At 40.5% G+C, this 21,674-nt stretch overlaps 1 protein-coding gene across 1 annotated transcript in view; it reads right to left on the bottom strand.

Moving 5' to 3' along the window:
• Positions 1–8,065: 8,065 nt before the first annotated feature.
• LOC103195063 (protein disulfide-isomerase-like) overlaps positions 8,066–21,674 on the bottom strand; it is a 165,140-nt gene continuing 151,531 nt past the window's right edge. Inside the window, 2 exon segments of the mRNA XM_042780642.1 lie at positions 8,066–8,308; positions 8,310–9,616. Of these exon segments, the coding sequence (XP_042636576.1) occupies positions 8,066–8,308; positions 8,310–9,616 (1,550 nt within the window).

Genomic DNA, 21,674 nt, shown 5'->3' with positions numbered 1-21,674 from the left:
ACCCCCAGGCTCTGTCTGAGCACACAGACTGTTCTGGAGTTCCTGTTGGCCCAGAAGGTAGGTGGGAGTGGGGGTGGCCACAGCTCTGTTCACCAAGTGGGTGTAGGGTGTAGTATCAAGAAGAATGTCATACCTTTTAAGTCTTGCAGGCCCTGAGTGTCCTTGGGTTTGCTGGAAAGCAAAACATGTTCTTAAGCCCCAGAAATCTGCAAGAGCACTGTCTCTTTGAATATCCAAAATAGTCAAGCTGCTTTTTAAACCTACAAAATGGCGGCGTCCTCCCGACTGGCAAAAGTCCACAGCTCAGCCCACCTTTCTCTTCACCTTCTCCATTTGTTCACCAGCCACCGTGCACAGTCCTCCGTGCAGTCCTGGCTAGCAGGGTGATTTCTGGGTTAATTCTTATGTCCCACCACCACTCAGGATTCTCCAAGCCCTGTTGTCTGTGCTGTCAGCGTAGCTCAGGCCACTGCCAGACTGCAGCTCCATGTGTCTCCTTTTTTGGTATTTTCATGCAAATTCTTCTTCTAGTTGGGGTTTAGTCCTCTTTTGTATCCTTCTCTTCAAGGCTCAGGGGTCCAACATTATCTTCTGTGTCTGTGTTAATTAGTTTTCCTTTTCTTTGTTGAAGAGCGTCTGTGCAGTCCTTCTGCCTAGTCCACTATCTTGCTGGAACCCTAATCAAGGCTTACTCTTATTGGTTGTCCTTGGTAAGTAATTTTTCATTTTTCTTATTCTGCTTTCAGGATTCTTTCTTTGTCTTTAGTTTTGATAAGTTTGATGATGATATATCTTGGTGATTTTCTTTTGGGGTCTATTCTGTTTGGGCTTCTTTGGACTTCCTGAATGGGTATATTCTCATCTTTCACCATATCAGGGAAGTTGTCTTCCAACAAATCTTGGACGATTTTCTTTTTCTCTTCGTGCTCTGGAATTCCAATGACCTGTACTTTTGATGGTATCCTACATGAACCTTAGGCTTTCTTCCTTTTGTTTTGATCTTTTTTTTTCTGCTTGTTCCCTGTGGTGGTATGTTTGTGTGTCAACTTGTCTGGGCCTGGTTGAGTGGCTGAGCAGCTGGTGGTAGTTATTCTCCATGATGAGACTGGCAATCAACTCCATGGTGGGATCTACCACAAGCAGCTGAGTAGCTGCTTCGGGTCTGTGGTCTGCTTTCCATATATAAGAAGCAGCTTTGGTAATGGTCTCTAGCTTATGGCATGCTTCGACCCTGCATGTAGCCATGCCATTGTTCAGTAGCCTGCCATTCTTTGCCAACCTGGGGACTTACAATTGACTTAAATTAATGGTCTGCTGTGTGGTTTGGTAACATCGGGAATGTGCCTTTTTACTTGTCAACCTTGGGCTTCGCAGCATCTGCAGCCAGCAGCTGTCTGAGTGAGGAAAAGCCTCTAGCTTCAATGGGCTGGGAGCTGGAGGCAGAGCTGAAGTCCAAGGCTGAGGGTCTTTCACCCAGCCCCTAGAGCCTGGCACTTTGAACTTGGACTTAAAGTCTCCAAACTGTAAGATAAGGAACTCCTGTTTTTTAAGGCCATCCCATTTGTGGTATATTCCTGTCAGACCAGCACTAGGAAACCAGAACAATCCCTTTCCAAAGTAGTATTCAGGCATTTGTCTCCAATCTCATTAATTCTGTCTTCCATTGATTCAATTCTACTCTTTTGCCATTCAATGTGTTATCTATTTCTGAAAATTTAGTATTAATCTTCTGGAATTCTATCTGTAGATTTTGAAACACTTCTAATTTTCTATTTATTTTATCATTTTGTTATTGTATTTTCTTCTGAAATTGTCCTAGGGTTTTTTCTGTGTTTTCCTTAATTTTGTCATATTTTCCTTTATCTGTTTCTCTATCCTAAATATAACTCTTTTGAATTTCTTATCAAATTTGTGCTTCTTCCTCAGGGATGTCTTCTGGGTCTGTATCCTTCTCCCTTATTTCTCCTACTTTGTCTTGCTTCTTTGTGTGGACTGTGATGATCTGTTGTCTTCAAGTCTTTGTGACATTATTGTATTTAGAGCTCTGTTAAGTCTTCATAAAAAGCAGTTAAGGGTGAGTCAAGCTCTTCTTGGTGGTGTTTATCATTGGCCAGTTAGTGGAGAAGAAATTGGTGGCTCTCACTCAGTAAGAGGAGCTGTGGGTGTAGTTCCACCATATGGGTACTGTTGCTATCTCCTACTCAGTTAGACAAAAACAACAATAAAAAAACTATCAAGAAAGTGAAAGCAAGCAGACAAAATACACACTGCATAAAGATGCAGGAACAATCAACAAATAAAGGAAAAAGAAAAAATCCACAATATCTGGGGAGAGGGCAATAAGAGAAAAAAGGTAGAGCAGGAGAATAATGGCAAAAATTCAAAAAGAAAAACAAGGAATGGGATTAACCACGAGAATGAAAATAATTGGAACCTGGAACACGGAAGAGAGAAAAAGCTGAAAACTAGAACCTGGGAATGGAAGAATAAAGAATAATAATAAAAAGGACAATAATAATAATAATAATTTTAAAATAGACAAAAACAAACTTAAAAAAAAAGGAAAAAACATCTGGCTAGGGTTGGGGCCAGGGGGTCGGGGGTGGGTAGTGTCCCTCCAAGCACACAGACTGGGTGGGAGTGAGGGATGGCCTCACCGCTATTCACCAATAGGGTGTAGGGTATAAGAGTAACAAGGGGAATATCACATCTTTCCAGTAATTGGTGTCCTGAATGTCCTTGTGGACCTCCAATTTTGTTCTTCTTCTTCAAGAGTACTTTGCTTATCCAAAGTTTCTTTCCTTTCCATATAAAATTAGTGATTGTTTTTCTATATCCTTAAAGAATGTTGATGAGATCTGGATTGGAATTGCATTGAATGTATAGATTACTTTGGCTCGTACTGATATTTTCACAGTGTTCAATCTTCCTATCCATGAACATGATATGTTCTTCCATTTATGTAGGTATTTTATGGTTTCTTTCTTTCTTTTTCTTTTTTTTTTTAATTTTTATTGTGCTTTGGGTGCAAATTGACACTGCAAACTTGTTTTACATTCAACAGTTCATGAACATCTGATTTCATGGCCCTGACTACCATTCCCAATCTTAAAAAACCCTCCTCCCTTCTCCCTCCTGTGACAACCCCTTCTCTGTGCCTTTCTCATCTATGCATTCCTCTCAGTTCAGCTTTCTTTCTATGTGAGTGCTACCCCTCTGGTGTGTTTCATGGCTGATTGATTCAAGAGCTGCATCACCCTAGAATTGGTGGGTGCATCTATCTACCTGGGGTAGGTGCTCTATATGTAGGTCTTTCTATTGCTTGGCAGAGAGCCAATCCATGTAAATAAGTCCATTTCTAGGTCCAGAAGGGTTGTGGCCATAGTCTTGGGGGTTCCATCAGTCTCTCTCTTACCAGCAATTCTGGTCATTTTTTTTTTTTTTTTCATTTTGTTCTGCATTTTTCCTCCCACTCTATCCAGGATCTCCAGATTTGATTCCTTTCCCAGTGGTTGCCATTAGTAGCCAGGCACCATGTAGTTCTTCTGGTCTTGAGTGGTGGAGGCTGAGGTCTTTGTGGTCCATCTTAACTTTGGACTAATTGTTTTTCAGATGACCTTGATCTTCTTTACTCCTTTTTGCTGCAGTTGAGAGGAGACCCAATAGTTGCTGCTTAGATGGCCACTGGAAAGCTTTTATGACCCCAGTCACTACTCACCAAATTAGGTTGTAGAAAAAAATTTTGTGAACTGTATGTGCTGATTGAGCTCCAGACCTGGTGTTTCTCACAAGATGTTTGGTTGTCTCTGAGAAGTTACTCCAACAGTGTCTTCTGTCACTTTTGTAATGTATGTGGCTAATTTTGTAGCACAAGTGCATATGTAAGATTATCTTCAGCCAAATCTATCCTTGGTCTAGGCTGTATTCCTATTTACCTACCCCCACCTTTTCTTCTTATCTGTCTATGCATTAATCTATGCCTTGTATTTGGTGCTAGTGATACTGCAGTGTTGTGTATGTAATAGTATTTGCCTCTGTTGTATCTTTTGTTTACATTTCAGTGCCTTTCCTTTCCCCAATATCAACATGTTGGTCACAGACTCTTTCCATATCATTCCTCCCTTCACTCAAATCAACATGTGACCCTCAAACAGTTTGAGATTGCTTTGGGTAATATTGGCATTTTTACAATGTTCACTCTTCCTACCCACAAACACAGTATGTCCTTGCATTTATATAAATCTCTTATGATTTATTGAAGTAGTGCTTTGTTGTTTTCTTTGTATTGATCTTTTGTGTCCCTAGTAAGATTTATTACCGACTATTTTATTTATTTTTTATAGCTATTATAAATGGTATTGATTTCCTTTTCAGAAATCTGTTTGCTGGTGTAGAAGAATCCAACTGATTTTTGTATGTTGATTTTGTGTCCTGTCACTATGCTGGGAGCTCTGGTAGTGTAATGCCTAAGGCACTTGACTGTTAACCAGAAGGCTGGCAGTTAAAACCCACCATATGCTCCTCAGAAAGAAGGTTGGAAAATCTATTTTTGTAGTGATACCACCTCAGAAACCCAAGGAGGGGTGGCTACGCTAAATGTCTCAATTAGTCTCAGTAGTTTTCCTGCTGAGACTCTTGGGGTTTCTAGGTATAGGATCATATCATCAGCAAATAGGGATAGTTTGACTTCTTCCTTACCAATTTGAATGCCTTTCATTTCCCTTTCTTGAGTCATTGTCCTGGCTAGACTTCCAATACAATGTTGAATAGAGGTGGTGATAGTGGGCATCCTTCCCTGGTTCCTGTTCACATGGGGAATGGTTTCAGTCTCTCTCCACTGAGAATAATGTTGGCTGTTGGTTTTGCATATATGTTCTTTATTATGTTGAGGAATTTCCCTTCTATTCTTATTTTCCTGATAGTGTTGAACAGGAATGCATCTTGGATATTATTAAAAGCCTTTTCTGAATCAATTGATATGATCATCCAGTTCTTTTCCTTTTTTTTTTTTATGTGATGGATGACGCTGATTGTTTTTCTAATGTTGAACCATCCTACTTACCTGGTATGAAACCCACATGGTCATAATGTATTATTTTTTGATAGGTGTTGAAGTCTATTGGCTAGGATTTTGTTGAGGATTTTTGTGTGTATAATCATGAGCGATATTGGTCTGTAGTTTTCCTTTTTAGTGATGTCTTTGCCTAGTTTTGTTATCAAGGTTATTGTTGCTTCATAAAATGAATTTGAGAGGATTCCATCCTTTTCTATGTTCTGGAATAGTTTGAGTAGAACTGGTGTCAGTTCTCTGAACTTTTGGTAGAATTCCCCAGTGAAACTGTCTGGGCCAGGGCTTTTTTTCATTGGTAGTTTTTTCATGACCTGTTCAATTTCTTTTATTATGGTCTGTTCAAAAGTTCCACCTCAGCCTCTGTTAGTTTAGGTAAGTAGTATGTTTCTAGAAATCTATCTATTTCTTCTAGATTTTCAAATTTGTGGGTGTGTAGTTCTTCATAGTATCCTGATATTATCTTTTAATTTCTGTTGGTTCTGTTGTGATGTCACCCAATTTGTTTTTTATTCATGTTATTTGTATTCTTTCCCTGTGTTAAATTTGCAATGGTTTGTCAGTTTTATTAATCTTTTCAAAGAACTAACTTCTAGTCTTGATTTTTTTCTATTGTCTTTCTATTTTCTGTTTCATTTATTTCTGCTCAAATCTTTATTATTTCTCTTCTTCTGGTGACTGTAGGGTTTTCTTGCTGCTCTTTTTCTAATTGTTGGAGAATTGGTGTTGATTTTGGCTCTTCTTTTTGATGTGTGCATTTATTGCTATATAAATTGGCTACTGGTCACTTCTTTTGCTATGTCCCAAAGATTTTGATGTGTTGTGTTTTCATTCTCATTTGATTCAAGGAATTTTTAAATTTCATTTCTCATTTCTTCTATTATATAGTCATTTTAAAGGAGGGTGTTATTCAGTTTCCATGTGTTTACTCTTTTTCTGTTCATCTTCCTATTGTTGAGTTCTAATTTTATAGCATTGTGGTCTGAGAAGATGCTTTATAGTATTTCAATGTTTTTAAATTTATTAAGGCTTACTCTGTGGCCTAGCATATGGTCTATCATGGAAAAGGTTCCATGTGCACTGGAAAAAAATGTATATTGTGTTGTTGTTGGGTGAAGTGTTCTGTAGATATCTATAAGGTCAGATTGGTGGATTGTATTGTTTAGTTTTTTTTTTGTGTATTAGTTGAGCTTCTTTTTAGTTGTTCTATCTTTAATTGAAAGTGGTGTATTAAAGTCTCCTACTAATACTGTGGAGTTATCTTTTTGTCTTTTCAATTCTGTTAAAGTCCAATTCATGTACTGGGGGCTCTCTCATTGGGTACTTGTCTCTCATGGTGTTTTTTGTCTTAAAGTCAATTTAAAATAAATTAATATTGCCACTCTTACTCTTTTTTGATCATTATTTGCTTGATGTATCTTTTTCCAATATTTGATTTTTAGTCTATTTTTTCTTTGTCTCTAAAGAGTGTCTCTTATAGACAGCACATTGATGGGTTATATTCTTATTCAGTCTGCAACTCACCATCTCTTGAGTGGTGTATTTAATCTATTGACATTCATGTAATTATTGACAAGTATGAATTTGTTGCTGTCATTTTGTCATGTGCTTTTTTTCATGGTGTTGCTAATTTCTTTGTTATTTTCTGTACTGAGCTCATTTTATTTATGAATTGTGTTACCATTTCCTTTGTTGCTATTGTTTTAGCACTTGCTGAATATTTGTGCTTGTCCTGTTCTGTGTATTGATGTGAAGGTTTATCATTTTTTTTTTTTTAGGTTATTCTGTGATTCATAATTTTCTTCCAAAGTTTAGAACAGTCTGTTCTATCTTGTAATTGTCTTGACTTCCTTACCATTTAGAAGTTCTGTAACTATTTTTTCCCTCTTTTTGATTTTTAGTTGTTCTCATTTGCCAGTTGATGTCTCTGGTCCCTTGTTTAGAATTGTGTAAGCTTATTTTACTTCAGATACTTCCATAACTGGGTAGAATCCTGGGTTATGACATCGTGTGTGTTAATGGCCAGTTGTTGTTTGCTGCTGTTGGTTCTCTGTCCAAAGGTCACCCTTTAGCATCTCTTGTAGGGTTGGTCTGGTTTTACCAAATTCTCTTAATTCCTGATTATCTGGAAAATGTCCTAATTTTACCATTATATTTGAGGAAATATTTTTCTTGGTATATAATTTTTGGTTGGAATTTCTTTTCTTTTTTTTTTTGGTAGTAAAATTTCAACTTTATTTGGCTGTGTGTTCAATTCCAATATTGGGTAGAAATGCCTCAAGAGTTGTTGACACTTGACTTGGCTCAAGGCCCCCTGGCCATCACCCAGCCAAGTCCCCATTCCCAGTCTGGGAATCAAGGTCCCGTTTTGCACTGTGGCCAGCCTCAGGCCACCTCACAGGGCGGGGGGTCCAGCGTGGCAGAGCTGGGATGGGGGAGGGGTGCCGTCCAGGCCTGCCCTGGCCGTGGAACAGAACAGCAACCCCTTTCCTGGGTGGGACCCACCCTCTGACAGAGACCCTGAAGTCTCCATTTAACCAAAAAATGAAAGAGCCACACTCAGCTGTGGACACTCTGGCACAAGGCAGAGAGTTGCTGTGCCCAGCCTGGGCTGCTTCTGTCCCCGTGGGGGATGGGCTCCCAGGGACCAACCCCCCCCCCCCCCCCGCCAGCAGAAACTTTTAGAAATCCCTGAAAACTGACGGTACAAACCTTTACAGAAAGGGCCACCAGCGTGATTCCCAAACGTTCCAGAGATCACCTGGGCAGCAACCAGGCACAAGGAAGGACAGCACACTAAAGAATACAAGTGACAGCAGTCCAGCCAGGCAGGGGCCAGGGCCATGGGGTGAAGGGTGGACACGTGTAAGGAGAAGCATCAGAGTCCCTGGATTTCCAGTCGCTGCCCCTCTGAGGGGGTCCTGGGGTCTCAGGAGGCACCACTGCTGGTGGTGCCACCCGGGGTGTGAGTGTCTGGTGGCCAGATCGCCTTCAGCCTCACAGCTTGTCCTTCACAGCTTTCTGGTTGTCATCGTCCTCCATGTCAGGCTCCTCAGCCTCCTCCAGGTCCTCCAGGTTGTCCTCGCCCCCTGCCCTGTCCTGCTTGCCACTCTCCAAGAACTTCTTAAAGCCTTCCAGTGTCTGCTCACCATTGTAGTCAATGACTGTCTTGTCGGCACTGACAGGAAAGAACTTGAGCATGGGGAAGCTATGTACTATCACCGCCTCCACTTCATTGGCAAGTGGCGTCCATCTTGGCAATGACAATGATCTCATGGTCCTTGTATGTCTCCCCCAGCTTGTCCCAGATGGGTGCCAGCTGTTTGCAGTGACCACACCATGGGGCATAGAACTCCATGAAGATGTTCTTCTTCTCGTCAAAGGTGACCTCCTGGAAGTTCTTGCCCACCAGCACTTTGACAGGCTGCTTGTCCCAGTCATCAGGCAGCTCCTAGCTCATCAGGTGGGGCTTGATCTTGCCCTCCAGGAACTGGTCACAGAACTCCTTGATCTTGTCTGCTGTGAGCTCAGCTGACTCTGGCTTGTACTTGGTCATCTCCTCCTCCAGCATGATGAGATGCACAGCTGGGCACTCCTCCTTCTTCAGACCAAAGAACTCGAGGATGTGCTGGTTGTTGGTATGGTCCCTGTCAATGAAGATGAACAGGATCTTGACCTTGAAGCTCTCTGTCGCCTTCTTGAAGCTGCTCAGTTTACCGTGGTAGTCAGACATGCTCTATGGCAGGAACAGTAGGATGTGTGTCTTGATCTCACCTCCAAAAATCTTTGGGGCCGTCTGCTCTGTGAACTCTATGACCAGTGGCAGCTGGTTGTGCCTGATGAAGCTGAGAAGGTTCTCCTTGGTGACCTCCCCCTCAAAGTTGTTCCGACCTTTGTCAAACTTCTTGAAGAGGGCAACCCCATCCTTGTTGAGCTGGTACTTGGAGAACACATCACTGTTGGAAGTGATCCCAAATGGTATGTCATCGATGGACTCTGCCACCAGTAAGAACTGCTTGGCAAAGTCAGACTCCACGTCCTTGAAGAAGCTGATGACAGCCACCTCGCTGGACTCCATGAGTGACTCTGTGGTGGTGCTGTCAGCCAGTGTGGTGACAGCAGGACCCGTGTGCTCCTTCAGCCAGTTCATGATGTCATCAGCCTCTCTGCCAGCTGTGTATTCTCTAGGGGAAGCCATGTCCCCATTCTTGAAGAACTTGATCATGGGGTAACCTTGGACGCTATACTGCTGGGCCAGATCTGACTCCTCCATGGCGTCCACCTTTGCCAACCTGGTCTCTGAGCCTTCTGCCTTCAGTTTCCAAGCTGTTTTGACATATTCAGGGGCCAGCGCTTTGCAGTGACCACACCAGGGGGTATAGAACTCCACCAATAGGTGCTTGTGGGCTGCCAGCACCTCCTTGAAATTGCTCTTCTTTAGGACCAGGACGTGGTCCTCTTCTTCGGGGGCATTGGTGCGGATGCCAGGCACCATGGCCAGGGCGAGGCAGAGCAGAGTGGGGTGTAGTATGTTGGCGTGGGTGGGTGCTTCAGTTGGTGCCGCCAGGACAGTGAGAGTAGTGGAATTTTTTTCTTTCAGAGTTTTATATATACCATCCCATTGCCTTCTTACCTGCATGACATATTTTCTGAGAAATCAGAGCTTAGTCTTATTGGTTGCCCTTTGTAGGTAACTTTTAGTTTTTCCTGTGCTTCTTTCAGGATTCTTTCTTGGTCTTTGGTTTTGGTGAGTTTGATGATGATATGTCTCAGTGATTTTTCTTTTGGGATCTATCCTGTTTGAGGTTTGTTGGAATTCTTGAATGGATTTATTTTCATCTTTCATCATATCAGGGAGATTCTCTTCCAACAAAGCTTTGACTATTTTCTCTGTGGTTTTATTTGTCACTTCCTGTTCTGGAATCCCTATTCCATGTAGGTTATTCCTCTTGTTGGTATCCCACATGAATGTTAATCTTTATTCATTTTGTTTTGATATTTTTTTCTGATTGATCCCTTTCTAAAGAAGTATTGAGGTATTTGTCTCCAATTTCACTAATTCTGTCTTCCATTGATTTGATTCTACTCCTTTGTCCATTCAATGTATTATCTATTTCTGAAAATTTAGTGTCAATCTTCTGGATTTCTAACTCTAGATTTTGTATCATTTCAAATTTTAATTTTTTTGTCATTTTTTTCTTGTATTGTCTTCTGAAATTGTTATAGGGTTTTCTCTATGTTTTCCTAAATTTTGTCAGTGTTTTCTTGATCTGTCTCTCAACCATTGAAGATACCTAAATATAATTATTTTGAATTACTCATCAGGGAGTTCCCATGCTGCTTCCTGTTCAGTGATGTGTTCTGGGTCTGTATCCTGGTCCCTTGTTTCTAACACTTTATCTTGCTTCTTTGTGTGGACTGTGATGGTCTATCATCTCTGAAACATTGTGACTTTGTTGTATTTATATTTAATTGGTGATTATATGTTGGAGTGATTCTCTCAAGATTTTAATTTTCTTTGTTTTTTGGATATATCTGAGTAAGCAAGTTACTGTGCTCCTCTATTTGATAATTAGAAGCACTTATGCGCTTGCCAGCTGTTTCCTGGTGGGTGTGATAGAGAACGAAAGTGGGTGCACAGATCTCTGTTAGTTGATTGTGAAGAGCAGTTAAGGGTGAGTCAGGTTCATATTGGCTGTCATGAATCATTGGTCAGTTGGTGCAGAATTAAGTGGTGGCCCTCATTCAGTAGGTGGGGCTGCAGGAGTTGTGGGTGTAGTTGGGTTTTATGGGTATAGTTGCTGTCTTCCACTCAGGTAGACAAAAACAACAATCCAAAAGAACACCAAAAAAAATTAAAACAAGAGGACAAAAAAACACACCGCATAAACACACAGAATCACCAAAATGAGAAAGAGAGGGAAAAGAAAACAGGACAGTAAAAAAATGAGATGAAACATTTAAAGAAATACTTTAAAAAGACAAAAGAAATATAAATGGAAAATGAAAAAAAACTTCACAATATCTGGGGAGGATGGAATAAAAGAAAAGATGTAGAGTAAGAGAATAATGAAGAAAAAAAATGGGAAAAATGTAAAAAGTAAAACAAGTGATGGGAAAAACCACAAGAAAGAAAAAATGGTAACCAGGAAAAGAGAAGAGAACAAAAGCCAAAACTCGAACCTGGGAAGGGAAAACAAAAGAATACATATAAAAGGAAAGAAAAAAAAGAAGAAGAAAAATTGAAAACAAGAAAGCAAAAAGCAAACAAAAAAACAAAAAGAAATGGGGGTGTGTGGGGAGAGGCAAGGCAGGATATGGCACCCAGGCTCCATCAAATCACACAGACTGGGATGGAATTCTTGCCAGCTCAGAAGATGTGTGGATGTGAGGGATGGTTGTACCTCCATTCACCAAAGGGTTGTGGGGTATAAGAGTAACAAGGGAAATACTGCAACTTTTCTGTTGTCAGCCTCTGGTATGTCCCTGCTGTCCTTGGCAAGAGTAGCCTATTCTTAGGTCCTTGGATTTTGAACAGGAATGCTGTTGCTTTAAATATCCAAAATGACTATACCACTTCTAAGCATTCAAAAAGGCTGTGCCCTCTGGAGAGCTGAAAGTCCACAACTCATTTTCTCTCCTTTGCTGTTTCCCTTTTTAGACATGAGCCACCAGTACTGTTGTCCATGTGGCACTTGGTGAGCAGGGCCAATTTTTAGATTAATTCTCAGGTCCCAACAACCACTTGGAAATATTCAAGCTGTCCATGCTGTCAGAGAATAGCTGACAGTTCACAGCTCTGTTAGTGTCTTTATTCGTTGTTTTCATTCAGATTTTCCTACTAGTTGGTGTTTAATCCACTTCAATATCTTTTCTTTCAAAGCTTAGGGCTCCAGGATTATCTTTAGTATCTGTGTCAATTGATTTCTCTTTTCTTTGTTGAAAAGGGTCTGTGTAGCTTGTGTGCCTATTCCACCATCTTACTGGAAGTCCGCAATTTTTTTTTTTTTTTTTTTAATGCATTTTATTGAAATACTCTTTAGGTATAGTGAAATATACAAAACTAAAGTGACATTGGGTCAATGCATGTTTCTTTTTTTTTTGCAGTGTTGCCTCCCCTTCCATAGCTGGGTTGGTTTCTGGGTTATGTCATCATGTTTGTTAATGGTCAGTTGTTTGCTGTAGTTACTTCTCCGTCCAAAGGACTCCCTTTAACATCTCTTGTAAGGTTGGTCTGGTTTTAACAAATTCCCTTAATTTCTGCTTATCTGGAAATTTGACCATCATATTTGAGGGACAACTTTGCTGGGTACATAATTCTTGCTTGGAAATTTTTCTCTTCCAGGGTTTTATATATACCATCCCCTTGTCTTTTTGGCTGCATGATTTCTGCTGAGAAATCTGAGCTTAGTCTTATTGGTTGACCCTTGTAAGTAAGTTTTCATCTTTCCCTTGCTGCTTTCACATTCTTTAATGAAAGTCTTTGGTTTTGGTAAGTTTGATGATGATATGTCTTGGTGATTTTCTTTTCGGGTCTATCCTGTTTGGGGTTCATTGGACTTCTTGAATGGATATATTTTCATCTTTCACCATACCAGGAAAATTCTCTTCCACCAAGTCTTTGAAAATTTTTTCTGTGGTTTCATTTGTCTCTTCCTGTTCTGGGAATTCCAATTACACACAAGTTATTTCTTTTGATGGTATCCCACATGAACTTTAAGCTTTCTTCATTCTCTTTTGATCTTTTTTCTGATTTATCTCTTTCCAAAGCAGTATTGTGGTATTTGCCTTCAATCTCTCTAATTCTCTCTTTCATTGATTCAATTCTACTCTTTGCCCATTCAATATGTTATCTATTTCTGAAAATATAGTGTTAATTTTCTGGATTTCTATGTGTAGATTTTGTATCATTTCTAATTTCTCATTTATTTTGTCATTTTGTTCTTGTATTTTTTTTCCAAAATTGTTCAAGGTTTTCTCTATGTTTTCCTCAATTTTGTCAAGTGTTTTCCTTGATTTGTTTCTCAATTAATTGAGGATACCTAAGTATAATTCTTTTGAATTCTTTATCAGGGAGTTCCAATGCTGTGTCTTACTCAGGGATGTGTTTTGGGTCCCTTGTTTCTACTTCTTTACCTTGTTTCTTTGTGTGCATTGTGATACTCTGTTGTCTGAGGCATTGTGATGTTTTAATGTTTATATTTAATTGGTGATTGCATGTTGGAGTGACTTGTCCATGATTTTCATTTTCTTTGTTTTGTTTGTATGTTATCTACATAAGCAAGGTACTGTGCTGTGCTCCTCTATTCACTAGGTGGCAGTACTTATACACTCACCACTTGCCTGCTTTCCTGTTGTCAGCCTCCTCTATGTCCCTGCCATCCTTGGGTCCCTGGAATCCGAATGAGAATGCTGTCACTTTAAAATCCAAGAGCCTATTCTTGGGTCCCTGGAATCCGAATAATAATGCTATCACTTTAAAATCCAAATTGGCTGCCACTTATAAAGATTAAAAATGTCTGCACCCTCAGTCACTTTAAATATTCAAAATGGCCACTGCTTGTAAACATTCAAAAGGGCTGTGCCTTTGGTCACTTTAAATATCAAAAACGCCCACCACTTGTAAACAATCAAAATGGCTGCACCCTCTGGACAGTGGAAAGTCCACAGCTCAGTTTGTCTCCCTCCTTGCTGTTTACCTTCCTAGTTATAGGCCACCAGCACAGTCATCTCTACAGCCCTTGCTGAGCAGGGCTGACTTTTAGATCAATTCTCTGGTCACAACACAACTTGGAAATATTCAGGCTGTTTGTCTCATCAGAGTAGCTGATAGTCCCTACTCCAGCCAACTCCATACTCACTGTTTTTCCACTAGTTGGTGCCTAATTCACTGCTTTATATTTCCTTTCAAAGCTCAGGGCTCTTGGATTATTTTCTGTATCTCTGTCAATTGGTTTCTCTTTTGTTTGTTGAAGAGGGTCTGTGTAGCTTGTCTGCCTATTCCTCCATCTTATCGGAAGTCTCCAAATCCACAAATTTTATTTAGCATAGTTCTTCAAGGACAATTAATATGAAAGTAGAATACTTGGACCTTAGCAACCACATTAGTTCTACATATTTCTCAAACAAATAAAAGAAAATCTTACTGTCTGAGTTTTTCCTCTGTTTTTCATTGTTTTAACAACAACTGAATATCTGGGCCACTTGTGGGTAAGCAGTGGAAAAACCATTTTAAGAGGGATCCTATACTGTAAAATACAACTTATTACCACTGAGAAGAGGCTGTGGGACGTCCTGTGTTAAAGGTCCTAGGAAGAGATGAGAGGACTGAGATCTGATGATGGATGGGACGAGTTTTCTGGTTAGTGAGTGGGGAGAAGAGCCTTCTGGGTGGAGTGTCACTGCCCTGTTAGAGGAGGAAGTGTGGAGAAGGTGAGGAGCTAACAGAAAGTTGGATGGAGAGCAGGGGGGGAAAGAGGAGAGGCAGGTAGGAGTTGTAGGATAAATGGAATTTAGACTTTATCTGGGGAAGTTACTTGAAAATATTGTTACATTATATATGTTATTGTTACTAAAGGAGCCCCGAGGGGCACAAATTGTTAAATGATCAGCTGCTAATCAAAAGGTACTAATTGGCAGTTCCAATCTAACTAGTGGCTCTGCAGGAACCAGCAATCTGCTCCTGTAAAGAATGCAGCCAAGAGAACCATGTGGGGCAGTTCTACTCTGTCATGTGGGCTAGGTATGAGTTGGAATCAACTTGACCACACCCAATAACAACAGCAACAACAACATCATTACCAAATGCTATTAAACACATATAACAAGCTTCCTACCATTTCCATCATTTCCACTATTTTTCACACTTCTTCCATCTGTCCTGGATTGTGACATTGCAAAAAGAGCATGGAGATGGCATCCTCCTCTGTGTCTAACTTCACAAGGGGGAGACAGAATCATTATCAGCAGCCCATGGCTGATTCTTTTGAGGCCAGATATACCACCATGACCCAAACTTTTTCCCAGTTCTGACATCAACCATCCTTCCTATGGCACTCTATTCTGCTGAGTTCAACAATTCATTGCAATGGCCTCACAGACTTCACAGACAATTCTCAGAATTATGAGGTTTACTAGGGAATTAACAAGTTATAATTCAGGTACAGGAATGCTCAGGATACAATTTTTCCATTAGGACAATCTCCCCTCTGCCATGCCTGAAGCATACCTCTCTGCTTGGCCTGGCTTCTGCCCTGGCTGGCAAATGTAACAAAACTCTTAGCACTGCCAATAGGTGCACCTAGGTGCATCCCATTTCACTAGCATGCTCTTGCCCAAAGGCACTCAGCTTTCTTGCTCAGTGGGCCAGCAAGCCAGCCATTCTCTCACCAGTCACTTGGTTCTACTGCCGCTGCTGCTTCTGCTATGTCTCTGCTATTGTCACAGTGCTGAGATCTTAGGCCCAAATACATGCTTTTCCTTCTTGATGGTAGTAAAATCCTCCTTCTGCCTCTGGGAAGGCTCATTTTAAGCCTAGTGGAATGACAAAACTGACCAACCCCCACATTATGACTCCATACACTTATTTCCATGGTCCCACCCCCACAAGGGTGACATGTACTTTACCTTATTTACATTGTTGTTGCTGTTGTTAAGTGCCGTCAATTCATTTCTGACTCATAGCGACCGCACGCACAGCAGAACGAAACACTGCCGGATCCCGTGCCAGCCCCACAATCCCTGCTATACTTGAGCCCATCATCGCAGCCACCATGTCAATCCATCTTGTTGAAGGCCTCCCCCTCTTTTGTTGACCCTCCACTCTACCAAGCATGACATCCTTCTCCAGGGAATGGTCCCTTCTGACAACATGACCAAAATAGGTGAGATGAAGTCTGGCCATTCTTGTTTCCAAGGAGCATTCTGGCTGCACTTCCTCCAGGACAGATCTGTTAGTTCTTTTAGCAGTCCATGGTACTTTCAGCATTCTCCGCCAGCACCACAACTCAAAAGCATCAACTCTTCTTCGGTCTTCCTTATTCATTGTCCAGCTCTCACATGCATACGAGATGATTGGAAATATCATGGCTTGTGTCAGGCGCACCTTAGTCCTCAATGAGATATCCTTGCTCCTCAGCACTTGAAACAGTTCCTTTGCAGTTGACTTTCCCAATGCTACATGTCATCTAATGTCCTGACTGCTGCTTCCATTGGCATTGATTGTAGAACCAAGCAACGTGAATTCTTTGACAACTTCAATCTTCTCTCCATGTATTGTGATGCTGCTCATTGGTTCAGTTGTGAGGATTTTTGTTTTCTTTATATTGAGATGTAATCCATACTGCAGACTGTATTCTTCAACCTTCATCAGTAGGTGCCTTAAGTCATCCTCACTTTCAGCAAGGAAGGTTGTATCGTCTGCATATCTCAGGTTGTTAATGATTCTTCCTCCAATCCTGATACCACGGTTTTCTTCATATAGTCCAGCTTCTCGGATTATTTGCTCAGCATATAGACTGAATAAGTATGGAGAAAGAATACAACCCTGACACACTCCCTTCTTGATTTTAAACCATGTAGTGTTCCCTTGTTCTGTTCGAACGGCAGCCTCCTGGTCAAGGTACAGATTCCTCATGAGTACAAGCAAGTGCTCGGGAATTCCCATTCTTCTCAATGTTATCCATAATTTGTCATGATCCACACAATCAAATGCCTTTGCATAGTCAATAAAACACAAGTAAACATCTTTTTGGTATTCTTTGCCTTGAGCCAAGATCCATCTGACAACAGCTATGATATCCCTTGTTCCACGTCCTCTTCTGAATCTGGCTTGAACTTCTGGAAGTTCTCTGTCAATATACTACTGCAAACATTTCTGAATTATCTTCAGTAAGATCTTACTTGCGTGCGATATTAATGATACTGTTCTATAATTTCCACATTCGGTGGGATCACCTTTCTCAAATTGAAGAAAAACAGCCGCAGACATCCATTAATCATCGGAACATGGAATGTACGAAGTATGAATCTAGGAAAATTGGAAGTTGTCAAAAAGGAAATGGAATGCATAAAGATTGATATCCTTGGCATTAGTGAGCTGAAATGGACTGGTTTTGGCCATTTTGAATCAGACAACCATATGATCTACTATGCCAGGAATGACAGTTTGAAAAGGAATGGCGTGGCATTCATCATCACAAAGGATGTTTCAAGATCTGTCCTGAAATACAATGCTGTCAATGATAGGATAATATCCATACGCCTATTAGACCCGTTAATATGACTGTTATTCAAATTCATGCCCCAACCACCAAAGCCACAGATGAGGAAATTGAAGAATTTTATCAGCTTCTACAGTCTGAAATTGACCAAACATGCAATCAGGATGTGTTAATTATCACTGGTGACTGGAATGCAAAAGTTGGAAACAAAGAAGAATCACTGGTAGTTGGAAAATTTGGCCTTGGTGACAGATATAATGTAGTTTATTTACATTATGAACAAGCTATCCAATCTCCTTGGTGCGTCACAAGCAACTTACGTTTACATAGCTCCACCAGTCACCAGAAGGCTGGTGGTTCAAACCCACCAATTACCCCTCAGAAGGAAGGTTGGGCAATCTATTTCCATATTGATACTGCCTCAGAAACACAAGGAAGGGTCACTATGAGTTGGATCTGACTCAGTGGCATTAGGTTATCAGTAATCTGATGGAAGTCACAAAAACCATGGCTAGAAGAGCCATACTAACTAATTCACTGTACCACAGGCAACCACCTTCTAACTGGGTTCCCTGCTCTGACTTGGTTCCATACAGTCTCTTCTCCCTACCCTGATGCTCTAACAGAGTAGTCTTTGAACAACAGAATTCAGATCATGCCACACCTCCACTCAAACTCTCCATGGCTTATCATGTTCCTACATGATTTGGCCTCCAGTACTCTGACTTCTTTTCTTGTCACCTCCCCCCTCTTCCATCCTCTCAGCCACCTTAGTCTCCTTATGGTCCCCTGACATTCCAAATCCTGCTCTTTCTTCTGCCTGGAATATCCTTTTCCTAGAGATCTTCACAGTTCAGTCCTCTCAGTTTCTATCTCCTTTAGGTTTCTGTAAGAAAGGATCCCTTTCTGTTCATTCAAAAGGAGTTATGGTGGTGCTGTGGTTAAAGCATTGGACTGCCAACCAAAAGGTCAGTGGTTCAAACCCACCAGTTCCTCTGCAGGAGAAAGAGGAGAGAGTCTGCTTCTGTAAAGAGCTTCTGTAAAGATTTATAGCCTTGGAAACCTTTTAGGGTAGTTCTACTCTGTCCAATATCATTGCTATCAGTCAGAATCAACTTGATGGCAGTAGGTTTGATTTGTTTTTCCTCTTTCACCTTTGCCCCCATCTGAAGTGTTGTATATTACCTAGTTATCTCGCTCCTCTACCAATAATGAAAGTTCTACAAGGGTGAGACTTTGTTTCATTCAATACTATAATTTCTATTGTTTTGAACAGTGCCTGACATTGAAACTTCAATAAATGAAAAAATGAATAAATCCATTACCCTCTGTTCACTTTTTAGAGACATTTATACTGATATTTCTCCTGCCCTGCTGCTGGTGGCCTGTAAGGGACTGGAAGCTCTTGCTCACAGAACTATTTCTTTACTCTTTTTTCACCTACATACTATATAGCTCCTTGAAATGCATGCTATTTCCTATTATTTTTCCTCTTGTTATTTTCTTTTATTCATTACCTTCCCTTTTGCTCCTATCACACATTAAGAGGGACCATCCTTTTTTATCCTCAGGAAATATCTGACTTCTTGGTGATGACACCAGGGAGATAATTCCAATATGAAACCCACACATCTCCAGAATTTTCTAGTCCTTGAGGACAGTAACTGCACTGTTTTTTTTTTTTTTTCCCCAAAAAACATACTTGGCTGAAGATGTGGGGTAGGGCCCAACTTGGTTTCCAGTGAGAAATTGTCAGCTGTCTCCTTGGCAGAAAATCTAGCTCAACACTTTAACACATTACCACCCACACTGTGGTCCAAGTCTCCTTTACAGAATATAAAATTCCAGATGCCAATTTTTATGGAAATATACTAGAAAATATAAGTTGGTAAAAATGATTTAAAAATCATAAGTGACAATAAAACATATAAGCAAATTATATACAACATTTCAGCACTGAGCAAATGATCAGCTTTGTTATTAATTAAATACATAAAAAATAAAGGAGCTTAAAAATCTACTACACATAGATTTTATTACCAAAATGGAATTAAATGATAAAACTCAACATTGTGAATGTTATGAGGAAATATACACTACCATTACTCTATTCTTTTGCTACAATGTTATTGTAAATTCTTTTTTTTTTTTTCTGGAGAAGAAATTGACAAGATGAAACAAGTTCATTAAATAATATTTATTTTCTCTAACTTGGTTATCCCATTTTAAGAAATTTATTAATTCAGTGTCACCAAGCATTCATTTTCTATACATCAGACACTGTTTTGAGTGCTGTGAATACAATGTTGAAACCAAAAGAATGCCTACCTTTAAGAGTTTACAATCCTTGAAGGAGTAAAAAACAAGTTGTAGTGGACTGGTATAGTTTGGTGCTCAGAACCTGTGCTTCCTGTTTCTGATAACAGTAGTCCACATTTTTTTTTCTTTATTTAGGAAACATCTCTTCTTCATTTTCCACCACATGAATGAGATTGACCACTCACCCAGCCACAAAACTCTAAAACCAAACTCACTGCTGTTGAGTTGGATCCAACTCATAGTGACTCCTCCCTGGGTTTCCAGGGTGGTACCACTATGGAAGTAGATTGCCCAATCTTCTTTCCAAGGACTGGCTGGTAGGTTTGAACCACCAGCCTTGTGGTTAGCAGTCAAATGCCTTAGGCACTACACTACCTTAAATCTATCATTGCCTTTCAGTTCCCTGCTCACTATGATTTGCTGAGAGGTGGCACATCACTTACTTGGAGGCAATAAAATGAAAATGGATATTTGCTTGGGCTGTGGGAAACAAAATTTCTATCGCTGTATCTGGCGGTGTGAAAGTAGAAGTCGTGGCTCTGCTGCAGCCATCTTGCTTTCAGTCTGAGGATGGAATCCACCTTGGAGAAAGGCAGAGCAGTCATCTGAGAATGTAGAGTGAGGGCCTAGAGCCAGCTCTGCACCTGGCCTTTCAGTGTGTGAGCCAATAATTTCCTTCTGTGCATAAGCTACTCTGAATTGTATGCTCTGTCACTTACAATATTAAGAAAGCTAACTCATGCCCAGTTGGTGTCCTGATAAGATGTCACAAGAGTATGACAAAGGAAGAAATGAGCCAAGAAATCATATAGGAGGAGATTCTGACCCCTTCTGGGGGGACAACAAAGTCTTTCTACTAGGAAATGTCATTTTAGTTGAGACTTGAGGCTTATACCTAAGGAAATAGCTAAAAAGAAAAATAGCAATTTATAACAAGATGTCTATAGCAACCCTATTTCTATGAGGAAAATTTGAAAATAACCCAAATATTCAACAATAGGTACATTATTGAGTACAACCATTGATATAAATGTGATGTAATACATACTAATATGAAGTAAATCCATTAAAAGTGACAAATATGTGAATTATATAGATTGTGTCTTAGGCTGGGTTCTCTGGAGAAGCAAAACCAGTGAAGCTTATATATTTGCACATATATATATATTTGTTGTTTCTGTTGTTATGTGCCATTGAGTCGGACCCGACTCATAGCGACCCTTCCTTGGGTTTCCGAGGCAGTATCATTACGGAAGTAGATTCCCCAACCTTCCTTCTGAGGAGTGGCTGGTGGGTTTGAACTGCCAGCTTTCTGGTTAGCAGTCTAGTGCCTTAGGCACTATGTACCAGAGCTCCCATGTATACATATACATACATACACACACACACACACACACACATATAAAACCAAAAACCAAACTTATTGTCATTGAGTCAATTCCAAATCATAGCAACCCCTCCTTGGGTTTCTGAGGTGCTATCTCTGTGGAAATAGATAGTCCAGTCTTCCTTCCAAGGAGTATAAATAAATAAATAAATAAATAAGCATTGGTGGTGTAGTGCCTAAGGCACTTGACTGCTAACTAGAAGTTCAAACCCACCAGGCACTCCTTGGAAGGAAGATTGTGCAATCTACTTTTGTAGTGATACCACCTCGGAAATCCAAGGTGGGGTCGCTATGAGTCGGAGATGACTCAATGGCACACAACAACAACATATATACATACTCACGCACTCTCGTGGAGTAGTGGGTAAGTTATTTGACTGCTAACCAGAAGGTCGGTGGTTCAAACCCAGCATCCTTTCCATGGAAGGAAGATGAAGCAATCTACTTACATAAAGATTTATAGTCTTGGAAACTCAGTGGGGGTTGTTTTGAGTCAGAATTGACTTGATGGCAATGGGTTTTGTTTTATCTGTGTGTGTATATATACATTGTTGTTGTGTTGTGATGTGCCCTTGAGTTGGACCCGACTCATAGCGACCCCTCCTTGGGTTTCCGAGGTGATATCACTACAGGAGTAGATTGCCCCATCTTCCTTCCGAAGAGTGGCTGGTGGGTTTGA

This window comes from Orycteropus afer, unplaced genomic scaffold (assembly GCF_000298275.1).
Source record: "Orycteropus afer afer isolate SDZICR_OR568_19922 unplaced genomic scaffold, OryAfe1.0 scaffold00050, whole genome shotgun sequence".
In the NCBI taxonomy this organism is placed as follows: domain Eukaryota; kingdom Metazoa; phylum Chordata; class Mammalia; order Tubulidentata; family Orycteropodidae; genus Orycteropus; species Orycteropus afer.
The sequence above is the reverse complement of the archived record's forward strand: the minus strand, read 5'-3'. Positions and strand labels throughout refer to the sequence as shown.